Here is a 12,499-nt window from a genome sequence, read left to right on the forward strand (position 1 = left end):
GGTATTTATAGAAAAATATTCGATATTTCAGTCGATTGGACCTAGGTGTTTATCCAGCTTTTGACTTTCCTGTCTAGTTATTGCTCTTTTTTTTAACCAATTTTCTAATATGTAGGTTATAATTATTTTGAGTTTACTAATTCAAATTTTGTTGATGGATATCTTATCGTGTGATTTCTTGAATCTGAAAGCTAATGTAATTTACAGCTTTGACCATGTCGTCTCTTTCTTTTATGGCGATTTCAGCATACAAAATTTAAAATGTTAGAGCTACATTATTATATAATTGATTTTGTTTACCAGTAACGTTTCACAAAATAAATATTTTTTTATAAACTTACCTTGGACACTGGGAATTCTATTTCTTGATAGTGATCATGGAATCTGGCTAAAATTGCCGGCGGATCAAAATCAGTGGATACGTAGTCCAATCTTTGGGGTTCTATCATCATTTTTCTGTTACCCCCACCAAATTTACCAAGGACCCTAAAATATTTTAAATTAATATTACAAATAAAAAACCAATTTGGTACATACTTAAATGCAACTTGAGCGACTTGGTCGTTATTTCTTAACGTTCTCCATAAGGCTTGCATCAACTCGGCTCTTACAGGTTGAATGTGTTCATACAAGAAATCGTGCTGTAAATTGTCAACACAAAGCTCAAGTGTTCTTAATCCCTAAAAAAATACAGAATTAATGTAATAAATATAGTTAACGTATTTAGACATTGTCCCCCACAATTTTCAATTTTATTATTTTTTAGAATTTCAAGAAAACTTTGTTTTCTTGAAAGTTTAACAAATGGATTAGTTTTGACTGAAAGACTTTGGTTGATGACTTTTCGTAAAATGCCAATAACGTATTTCTCCCTCTCTCTCTCTCTCTCTGATTTGCTTACTTCAACATGAGCATAAAATGATTCATAATGCATTTTGTATATGAATTGCAGCAAACGAAAACACAAGAAACACATATTAAGTGGGAGTATGACAGATTGACAGTATTCGATGAGTATAATCTTTCCATATTTTTGCTGGACTACCTCTCCTTTTTCTTCTTTGTGGAACCCCATTATAAATTTGGTTCGGTAATCTTTCGTGAGACATTCTCCTCAAGTGGCCGTACTAGGACAGTTGTTTCGCTTCTATCCTGTCTACTAACATTGTTTTTATAGCCATTCTATTCCGAATGTCTTCATTTCTGACAATGTCTAATAATGTAACTTGACAAAATCTTCTATAAAACCCTGTTTCGGCTGTATTAATTTTTCTTTTATTCTCTTCCGATAATGTCCACTCTTCTAACAACGATCTCAACAACTTTTTCTTCGTTTAATTTGACAAATTTTTATTCCATAGTAGGTAATGTAACTTTGCGGGTATAGCTTTACCTCTTCCTCTTTTGTTTTGTGTATCTGCATTACCCTTTCCCTCTTCATTTAACTGAAATCCTAATATTGGCAAAATTGTATTTTTTTAATGTCCCCAGCATCGGTTTTTATATCCTTTGTATCATGTTTTTCTATTGTGAGATACTCAGTTTTCTTGGCATTAACTACCAGGTCCCATTTTAAGTATTCTTCCAGTAATTTTCTTATCATGTAGTATGCATCCCAATTCGAGTTTCCTTAGTCCCATTTCGTTGTTCATTGTTTCAGTGCAGCATTGAAGTATATTTTGAAAACAGTTGGTAACATGCAGCAATCCTGTTTTAGCCCTTTGTTAACTGAAAACATTTCTGAGCAGCCGCTCTGTGTTCCTACATAGCTAAAATTGCCTTCATAGAATTCTTTAACAGCGTTTATATAAGTTGGTGAAATATTTTGCTGTTTCATGGCAAACTGCAACTTGTTCAGGTGTATGCTATCATAACATTTTTTAGGTCAATCAATGTTAAGTGCTGTTCATTATCAAATTCGTTGATTTTCTCGCTATTAGATTGTCTGAGATAGAATAAGTTATCTGTACAAGACCTACCAGTTATAAATCCACTCTGCTCTTCTACACCTGCGATCTTCTTCTAGTCGATTTTTTAACATTCTTCCATATAGTCTACAACAGATGACGTCATATTAAATTCTCTATAATTTTCCCCTTTTGTCACATTTTTTATATATCGAAGTTATATACGCTATTTTCCATTCTTCCGGAATCTTTCCTCCGCTTAAGTTTTTCCAGACAGCTATTGACTTTGAGGTTCCGAGAAGTCTATCAATCTCAATAGATTTTTTATCCTGTAATTCGTTGTTAGCCTTCTGTACTGCTTTTTTTGTTTCGTAATTACTTAAACATATAAGTTTATTAGTAAAATCCATATTACAAGGGAAAAGCCATTCAAATTTTTGCTGTAATTTAAAATGGGCCTTGCCAGCAAAATGTTGCTATGACACGTGGAACGGATGGAAGGATCTGCAAATGATACAGGGAATCTCGATTCTATCATCGCCCACCAGGAACGCAGAAAGCCTTTTACACCGAATGTGACGACTGCTTCATTGTATCAAGGTCGTTAAGGAACGGTCACCTCAAAAGTACAACAGAAAAAGTACAGCAGCTTTCAAGAAAAACACTTTAGTGTCTCTTGGAATAGAATAAACTTCCAATGGTTTAAATTGATATAAGGTTAAATGCTCGAATAAATGAACTTTGATCAAATAAAAGGCAGATATCGAGCACAGTTTATTAATTAAATCTTGCCCAAGTACTTTCGCTTCCTAGAGCATGTTCAGGGGTATTTCGTCAATTTTGGCCTATCCAACAAACATGGAATGTTATAAACATAAAATTGTACATTACACTACACTAAAAAAGGACAAACAGTTTAAAAATAAAAAAAAAATAGGCGAAGCTACATTATGGTTGGCACCAGGAGAGAGAATTCTCTGTGTAGTGTAGTGTAATGTACAATTTTATGTTTATAACATTCCATGTTTGTTGGATAGGCCAAAATTGACGAAATGCCCCTGAAGATGCTCTAGGAGGCGAAAGTACTTGGGCAAGATTAATTAATAAACTGTGCTCGATATCTGCCTTTTATTTGATCAAAGTTCATCCAATGGTTTGTTTACACAGCCAATTGGCTTTTATCGGAGCTTTCAATAAAGACCGGCGTGAGAATCGAAGTAAATAGCGCGCAGATAAAGCTATTGAAGTTTAAGTGGAACACTCTTAGCCCGTCGGGGAATTTTTTCCGCTGAGATTGCGGCGATGTGTGAGAAATATTATCAGATCTGGCTGAGATATTGAAGGGTCGTACTGCGGTTGTCCCAGACTCCTAGTACCACCAGATTCCCATTTTGATTTCAATCTAAGCAAATGAATTATAGAGTTATGGTCGCTTCACACGTTGGCACCAGTCAAGTAAATAAACATTTACCGTAAATTATAGAAGCCATAAAGAAGTGGGAATTTTCAGAGAACTCAGTTGCAATATGCCGGTTAAAAGTGTTTAATTGCAGTATATGAACCTTGTGAAAGCAGGACAAACTGTAAGTTATAATATTTTTTTGTTCCCTTTTTCTTGTTTCCTGTTCTGAAATTTTCTATGGAAACATTTGGTTGAGCCATTTTTTTAACAAACAATAAAAGCTTATCCGTGTTTAATGGTAGTATTGTGAAAAATACGATAAAGCATTCTATTCATCTATCTAAATTCTATTAAAACTGTGTGCAGATTGTAAGAAGCGAAAAGTTCTCCCAACTACATAACATGATATAATGAGTTCATTGAGACCATTGAGATCATCTTTAACATAAATATTTTCATCAAGTGTAAATGTAAGAAGATATCAATTTGTACTGGACATTTCTGTTTGTAATATGCATATTAATATGTCCAGTAAAATTTTTGATTTAGCTATTAATAAATATAGCTTGGATGTAACAACTTTGTATTGTTTAATTTCTCTGACAATCTTCCTTTCTTTTGGGCAATAACTAAATTATTCCGACAGGAATGTTAAAAGACCAAACAAGGTAAGTGTGATTGTTTCTTGTTATTTGGCTATATATGTATTTTGGTTTAAGTGTTTTTTACCGCCCTTTTTACTTGATATTTAGTGCCATTTTGATTCTCTTTTTTTACTCTTTCTAACTTCAGTGTCCCCTGTTCCTTATAAGCGCTGTGTATACCCACGTCCCAAAGCTCGTCGTTGTGTCCTTCAAAAAACCTGAGAGGTTGCATGGTGAGCGTAGGTAAACCTGGAATTCTTCGGTTAACTTATCTTCCAATACGAAACTTCGCCTGGAGTTAATTTTTAAATTACCCACAGCAATACTCAATTTCTGGGCATCCTTTTTTCCCATCCAGGTACAATTTACGTTACAACTTTATATATTACTTTTTATAAAACCTTACTTTTATATATGATACCATATATATGACTTTCAGATTCTGAAGTAGCCAGCATGCATGCAATTGTAGTATGCGGAACCGGTCGTCCAAGGTAGAATAAATTGATTGTTAGTAAGTCTATTATTTATTTCATTTTATCTAAATTTAATTTTACTAAGTTTATAGTCATCTTAAAGCAGATTTAATAATATGATGCTTTAAAATTTTTATTTGACCTATAATTTCTAAAAAATAATAAAATTCGAAAATTCAAATTGATGGCTATGCACGTAAGTGTATACTGTAATCTAGTGTTTAATAAAAATAACTGAAGATATTCATACCTGGCTAATTAATACATGTGAGCCATTTAAGGCAGACACAAGTGGATCCATTAACATAGGCAAATACGGTAACAACGAACTCAATCGTACGGGAACAGTTAGACATAATTCCACAAATAGATCTTTCATGTGTTGTTTATGTAATCCACTTTGTAATCTATTTAGACCCTCCAGTAAATTTGGCAATAGTGGCAAAAATTCTTGGTACAACAAATCATGGCTTCCACCTCCTATGGATCGGAATAATGCCCTTAACAAAAGAAAATAGTTATACGGTTCCATGGCGCTCATCGCTAGTTCCATTGACCTAAATCAAAATATTCGTATTAAATTTGCACAATTTTTTTACACATAAAATCAACAAAAAAAAAAAAGACAAACCTATTGACAATCTGATGCAAATGTGGTCTTAACATATTCTCATTTTCTTGTGGGAATAGGGAGACACTGCCAAAAACCAATTTAAATAATCTGAGGTACAAGTTACTCCTTTCTAAATTGGAACCCATCTCCTCCATTCTTTCTAATAAGTATTCAACTAAAACTGTTGCAAAAATAGGACTTGTTGTGGGATTGGCAAGAAGAGTATTTGGTACCGTTTGCAATGTAGGATTTTTATAGACTCTTTTCACCAAGTATTCAATTGTAGTGGAGAAAATTTCATGGAATGTTTGAGAATTCATCATGGAAAACTAAAAAATATTTAAGTTATTGCAGGTAATAATGAAATCTATATAATCTAACAATAATATAAAAATGCTCTATTTTAAAATATCCATTGATATTTAATATTACAATTTAACCGCTTTTTGCAGAGAAAGGACTTTTTTCAAGAAAGTTAATTTTTAATAAAATATTGTTTTTGACAAAAATTCATTCTAAAATCAAATTACAACGATTGATGCAGAATATACATAAATCAGTGACTTAAGTCTATTCTACATAAAATTTCCGTGATTGTCTTATTGAACAAAGTGATTTGCGCGCTTCCTTAGTTAGTGCTGTAGATGTCACTTTTGATGTTTTGGTTATTAGCTGTTCGTTACGTCTCAAAAATATGAGTGATAAATCAAGAGAAAAAGAGCAAAACCTGAAAATGATCAACGAAATAAAATAAAAAAGGTAGAACGAGTGGTAAGAAGGATTTTAATTACAAAGACAGTCTTGTTGCAGCGCTAAAAGACTTGGAGCACCTTGCAGGTAAGATAGATGTCTGAAGATAAAAGACTAAACATGTTTACTCGTTTTTATAATTTGAAATCTTAAGATGAACAAGATATTTTTAATCAAGTTCTAATCGATATCAAAGACCAATATTCATATACGACAACCGAGAAAGGAAAATTTAAAGTGTGAAGTTTTGTTTGAAAGCACTTTTGTCAAACGTTCTTTTGTCGCTTTGTTTGTTGTTGTGCTTTGATTTTATGCGGAATATTCAGCTTCCAGTAATACCAGTAGAAGTTTTCTATTACAACGAGCTAACGATTAACTTATTTTGTATCCACGATATGAAGAAAAATAGTGCGCCTTTGTACATTTATCATGAAAGTATAGCAAAAAAGACGCCCAATGAAGTTTGTTCATTTGTTCTAGATTACATTTCAAAAAAGACTAAGCTTTACTGAACTTCACCTCTACAGCGAAAATTGTTAAGGACAAAATAAAAATCATATTGTAATAATAATGCTTTTGGCACTGAGTGATGAACATTTTTTCCAAGACAGTTAAATATTTTACAATAACAGGGCATTCTTTCTTGCCTCGTGACAGAGACTTTTCCATGGTCAAAAGAGCACTTAAAAACATGACCGTGTAGCAAAGCAAATTCCTTTTTACCCTGTATATCATAAAAATCGATATAGTCCCTATCTTTTTGCGTTTTAAAATATTAAACTTGAAGAGTCTGTTTATATTAGTTAAAAATTATTTATTTACTTTCTTGCTCTTCAAACCGTCTTTTCTCTGTTCCGCTTATATAATTTTTAAAATAATTGCGGAGTTCTGAATAAGGATAAATCGTGTAATACGCGTTAAAAAATAAATCACTTACTCTAGGGAGCGTAAGTTGGTTGTTCGCGACATGTATATCTTGCCAGTACAGACTGGGAAATATATCAGAAATATCTGATAACAATTAATTAAATATGCAGTAAGTAAAATAGTCTGATTTAAAGTTAAGTATGTAGCAGCCAGGAAGAGGAACCAAAATGAAATAAGAAAAAAGTTAAAGTTAGTGCCGATTCATTATTCATATTTTTTTTAATATTAATTTAATTTTTTTATTTAAATTAACGTGCATGTGACATCTATGGTCATTTAGCACGAGTTACGATTTACATGGTAATATCATATAAATTACAAAATAATGTAGTTAAAATTTAACATAAAGAGAAAATAATAAAAACACGTAACATAACATTTATATTTTGTTGCGCAGTTGACTTTTCTCGAGGAATTTAATAACCTTGTTGATTTGGTCTGTGCTTTTTAGGACCTCTTTGAAGATAGTACTGATATCGAGCTGTTGGCGTATTTTGGCATAAAAAGGGCATTCGATAAGTATATGTCTGATTCGGAGAGTCGTATTGCAGTGCCGACATTTTGGTTGTGGAGATGATGTCATCGGGTAACCATGAGTTAGACGGGTATGTCCTATACGCAATTTCCGTATGATTGTCATATTTTTTCGAGATAAACTAGGATAGGTAAGTAGGTTCACTGAGGGTTTAATTTCATGCAGCGCTAAAGTAAGTTTATTCCAGTGAATCTGCTAGGTGGATAGATTAAGCTTCTTCAGTCTAGCTTTGAGATCGTTGCAAATTTGTATATTGATAATGGTGTCCGTGGATAATGCGGCTTTTTTGGCAAGGAAATCAGCTTTTTCGTTACCACTAAATAAAATTTTTAAAATCACGAAAGTAATATTTTTTTAATCGTTTCAAATAGGTGGATCAAATCTACATGAAAAATATTAAAATTATGAATCATTATAAATTTTAATTTTTCTTTTGTTTTTCTCAAAATCAAGTTTTTGGAAGCATAATTTTCTTATTGCGGACTACGGACGAAATGGATTGATCGGTGCGGTAGATCACGCAGATGTATGAAAAAATAAAAACAACTGAAACGCAATGTCACAATAGATCGCGCAACCACACACTACGTGGAATCGTAAACGCACTACCATGCGTGCTTCTTAATAAAATAAAGTAAATTAAAATAAAATAAATTAAAAATTATCGTATGTGCTTTCTGCAAAGAGCAGTTCAATTAGTAATAAAATTGCTCTAAATTCTTAGTACAATCGATTAAAAGAAGTATTGTTTTGTTTATATTTACACCTTAATTCATAATTAATCTACTTTACTTACTACTCCACTGAAATGTTCCAGGACTTCTTTTTCTTCCTTACTTCTTACATTTTGCTGATTCATTCGTTGTGGTAAACCAGCCGGTTGTGGTCCTACATTTAAAGTATAAATATCAAGTGCTTGAAGTGCCCATTTTACTAGACGAACAAAAACAAGTGTCTCGTGGGGTGCGAAATGTTTAGACTGAACGGTTGCTTGATCTGCACCACTCTTGCACGCAGAGCAACCCCAAGTAATGGTTTTTACTCCACATACGAGAGTTTTTACTAAACTTCTATAATCCGCCACGTTACAGTTATTATTTTGGGGAAAACCGAATTTGGATTTTTCTTCTTTGGGTTGGGCTACTTGAGCATTCACCAGCACAGCCTCTAAGGCATCAGCTGGATTAGGTTTCGTATCAGTTTCGGTTTTATCTGAACCTGTTTGGCTTGGAGTTTGGTTTTGTGGTGTAGTTTGAACTTCTTGTTTACGCTGGTCACTAAAATGAAATTTGTCTTACGTTCTTACATACCTTGAATCAATTTTAATACTTACCATTTGTTAGTTAGAATCGGCAATTGAATTTTTGCTATGGTTTTAAATTTAAGGACAAATACTTCAAGCATACGCATCAGTAGTTCCCGTCCTTCATGGCTATTTTCGGCTTCTGATCTTAGCCTGATACAATCTACTAAGTTAAGTAATAGTTTACACGACATTGTTTGAATTCTAAAACAGTTTTATTATGTTAATTTTTAAAGTAAAATATTCAACTATTTGTTTCTTTCGCAACATCTAATAAGTCACTCTGGGGTATGTTAGGCAGGCACATCTCCTAAGCGTATTTAGAAACGTAGGTGCCTCTATGGCGTACCAATAAATAATGAACTTTACCATTTATCCAATTTAATTAAACTTAAAATACACAAAAATATACTTACGTGGTGGCTAAACTGTCATCGTGAACATTTTTACTAAACAAATGGACGGCTCTCTTTAAATCAGCCAAGGGTAGTTGCTGTCTAACATGATGGACTAAATCTGCGAGGGTAGAATAAGCTAAAGGTCTAAGTGACTCATGAGTAGTCCAACCTCTACCCAGTAAGACATCTTCGTCAAATAGTCTTTCCATATGAGGCACGAATCCTGAAAGAACGATTATATCAATTCGATGATATAAATACCTTTTCTAATTATATTCTTTTTACAAGGTTTATTTATTTATGCTACAAAGCAGCAAATAAATTGCACTAAGATTTATTAACATATATCAGCTGTAATAAATAGAGGTGCATGCTGAGTTCTAACTTAACAAAAAATATATAATCCTGCATTTATTTTAGTATTTCGTTTTTACACTTGGGTTGTTTTTGTTAAGAGTAATCTCCTTCTTTTAATGCCTGTCCTGTGTGGACATTGACAATAATGTTAGTTCACACGATTTGTTGATAGTTACTCTGAATAAATGTTTCGCATTCTTTCCCACTCATTGTCTGATAATCTACAGTTGCGATGTCGTTCGACACGATGTTCTTGAATTCCTTTGACTTATATCTTGCCTTAAAAAATTAGTTAAATTAATTAGTACTTCTCATTGCGTATCGCATGCTTTAAGTATATGTTTCTGATATTCACAATAAGCATAATTTCCACATCTTTTTTCATACATTGGATAACGGCGTTGTTTGTGAAATTATGGATGTATGAAATTCCGAGCAGGCGGCTATATCAAAACGTTTCAAAGTCCTCTAGTAATTAGATCTTGCATTCATCAATACCTAGGTTTCAACTCCACATAATGAAAACCCATAGCATCTCAAGACTCGTCTTGTTATATAAAAATGTTCAGGTGAATATTACCTAGGATATATTTGAGACGGCTGAAAATAGTTCTCGGCTGTACCATTCCTCATTTAAATCCATCCTGTATATGTAACTCACTGTTTCAGTTTCATTATTTGGTCTAAACTGAAGCTATATTTTTTACTTGGTTGAATTTATGGTATAATAATGTACGCAAATTTTCCACTCTTTTTTATGCTCTTACCATTGATTTTTAGACTCCCCCTTATTCCATTGATACCTTCAAAGAACAGCCTAGATTAACTGCCTTTTCACAAACTCCTTTTATTGAATATTCTAGTGAAACTTTTTTTAAATACACAATCAGGGAAGAACAAGAAGACTTTCGACAAAATAGATCAACTATAGATAGCATATTCCTAGCCAGACAAATTAGAGAGAAATTATTGGAATATAACAAATCTGTCTATATATACTTCAAATATTTGACTAAATAAAGCCCATGAATGCGTTAGATTCGAAAATGTTTTACAATTACGAAAAGAGGAACCCCAGTTCAACAATATGGTGAAAAGGTTCTGAACCCCCAAGATCGAGGCCAAATTAGTCACCTGTCAATTTGGCTAAAACAAAGCATTAAATAACACTAACAACAAAATGAAAATTAAGGTTGAGAATGAACTATCATCGTAAGTAGATATCAACTCGGAAATTCGACAGGGAGATAAAGTAAGTCAGCTAATATTCAATTTAGTATTGGACAAAACCAAAGAAGAAATTAAAAAGGAAGGACAATGATACAATTTGGGCTGAAAACAAATAAAAATCCTTTGTAAGAGAACCCGGACAAAGCAAAATAGTAATTTACAATGAAATAATGGAACAAGTCTCGATATTTTTGTATATGGGAGTAGAAATATCTAGCTACGGAATCCTTAAAGAGAGTGTACGAAAACTATAGATCAGGATATCTAAGAGATGTCATCTGAAATAATAAGGATATGAATTAGATGGGAAAATACGTATATAGAAATCATGCGTAACACCAATAATGATATATGCGATAGAAACAAGAGCAGATACATCAGAAAGAAAAACAATATTTGGAACGTCAAAAATGAGTGCCTCAATATCAATTGCTGAAAAAACATTGAGACATAACACCTAATAAGACATTTTTCTAGAACAAAGGATGGGGAAGACAGGGGAGATGGGAATGTTACACGAATGAACAGTGAGAGACTAGCCCGAAAAGCAAGAGTGCCCCAAACACCGACAGGCACCAGATCACAAGTAGAACCCTTTAAAAGATAGCGATAGAGCTGGCAGTAACCGTCATAAATACGACTACAGCCACATGATCGGACAAAATCAGGTCTAAGGCCCTGTATATAAGAAGAAGAAAAAGACTTTTACTTACTCGTACATTGACTCTTTGTTATGTTATTCACTAAGTGTAAGTTTCTGATAAGGCGTAAATCTTTTTCATCGATATCTGATTCTCCTATTATTTGAAGCAGTTTGTAATTTTGTACTTTGTCGAATGCTCTCTCGGAGGCAATAAAACATACAAATACGTATAAAAAAATAATGCTTTCTAAAGCCAAACTGAACATGCTAACGTTTTCCCCAAATTCTCTATTTATGATAGAATGATTAATTAAAAGAAGTATTTCAAGTGCTTGGCTCATTAAGAAAGGGTTTGTACGTGGAAATTAACCAAACTCCAGGAAATTCACCAATTTTTTAAATTTTATTAAGTACACTCTGAATATGCTCACTGTTAAGCAGGGCATTCACGTTCCGATTTGACGTCCCACTTAGTAGGACTATTAGTTGGATAGTCGGCTCCACTCACGCTCCGACTTCCAACTTCAGTCCTAGTACTCCTAGTCTATTTTAACGGTGCTATACATGGCTCAGCCAAAAAATGGATCGACTAAAGTCTATTCAAAATATAATTAGGTGGAGGAAAGTGGCAGTAGCATGGTGCTTGTTAGCCTCACCATTTGAAAAGAAGGAAAAATAGTTGGATGAAAAAATTATTCATCGATCGTGTGAACTATTGTGACACGAAGTTGCTCAATGCCGTTGATGACGATGGTTACAGAAATTACCGCAGAACGCTATGTTATCAGTGTTTTCGTACTTCAACATCACATTCAGCAGGTATTGTTGGGCTGTTTGCCGCGCATTTCGATTCGAGTATAGAGCACTACTAGTATCTCACTATTTCTGTAGATATAAATAAATTCAGAAATTCCTTCAATGGTCATTGAGGAAGGCATGCAGTAGGTACCCAAGGTCAAGCGCTGACTGAGGAACATTTTGATCCGACTTCCAACTCCACCATGCACGCTCCCACTCCATCGCAAGTTGGACCTTCGAATCGTCCCTCTAAACGTTCTGACTCGTGTAACTAGAGTTCCAACAATCCAGCAAGCCGATTCACGGTCCGATATCGGATCCAACTTCGAAGGTTGGACCACAAGTCGGAATAAATATAGAACGTGAATTTCTCGCTTTAAGAGTTTAGGTTGATCTTCAAATAGTTTTAGTATTTCGGCCTGTAAATTATTTAGCCCAGGTGTCTTATTGATATTTAGCAATTTTATCGCATGTGGTACCTCGCTGAGGGTTATTCTGGTCCTGAACATCCAAAAT

General features: G+C 33.6%; 1 protein-coding gene across 2 annotated transcripts in view; it reads right to left on the minus strand.

Moving 5' to 3' along the window:
• The window catches only part of Nipped-A (Transcription-associated protein Nipped-A), a 199,036-nt gene that overhangs the window by 63,449 nt on the left and 123,088 nt on the right, over positions 1 to 12,499 (minus strand). For both annotated transcript variants that reach the window (XM_072522929.1, XM_072522930.1), the window contains 7 exons: positions 8,974 to 9,178; positions 8,588 to 8,761; positions 8,051 to 8,531; positions 5,061 to 5,371; positions 4,680 to 4,986; positions 538 to 680; positions 342 to 486 (listed from right to left, as the gene is read on the minus strand). In XM_072522929.1, the coding sequence (XP_072379030.1) occupies positions 342 to 486; positions 538 to 680; positions 4,680 to 4,986; positions 5,061 to 5,371; positions 8,051 to 8,531; positions 8,588 to 8,761; positions 8,974 to 9,178 (1,766 nt within the window). The remainder of the gene's footprint in view (positions 1 to 341; positions 487 to 537; positions 681 to 4,679; positions 4,987 to 5,060; positions 5,372 to 8,050; positions 8,532 to 8,587; positions 8,762 to 8,973; positions 9,179 to 12,499) is intronic.

Source organism: Diabrotica undecimpunctata, chromosome 2 (genome assembly GCF_040954645.1).
Source record: "Diabrotica undecimpunctata isolate CICGRU chromosome 2, icDiaUnde3, whole genome shotgun sequence".
NCBI classification, from domain to species: domain Eukaryota; kingdom Metazoa; phylum Arthropoda; class Insecta; order Coleoptera; family Chrysomelidae; genus Diabrotica; species Diabrotica undecimpunctata.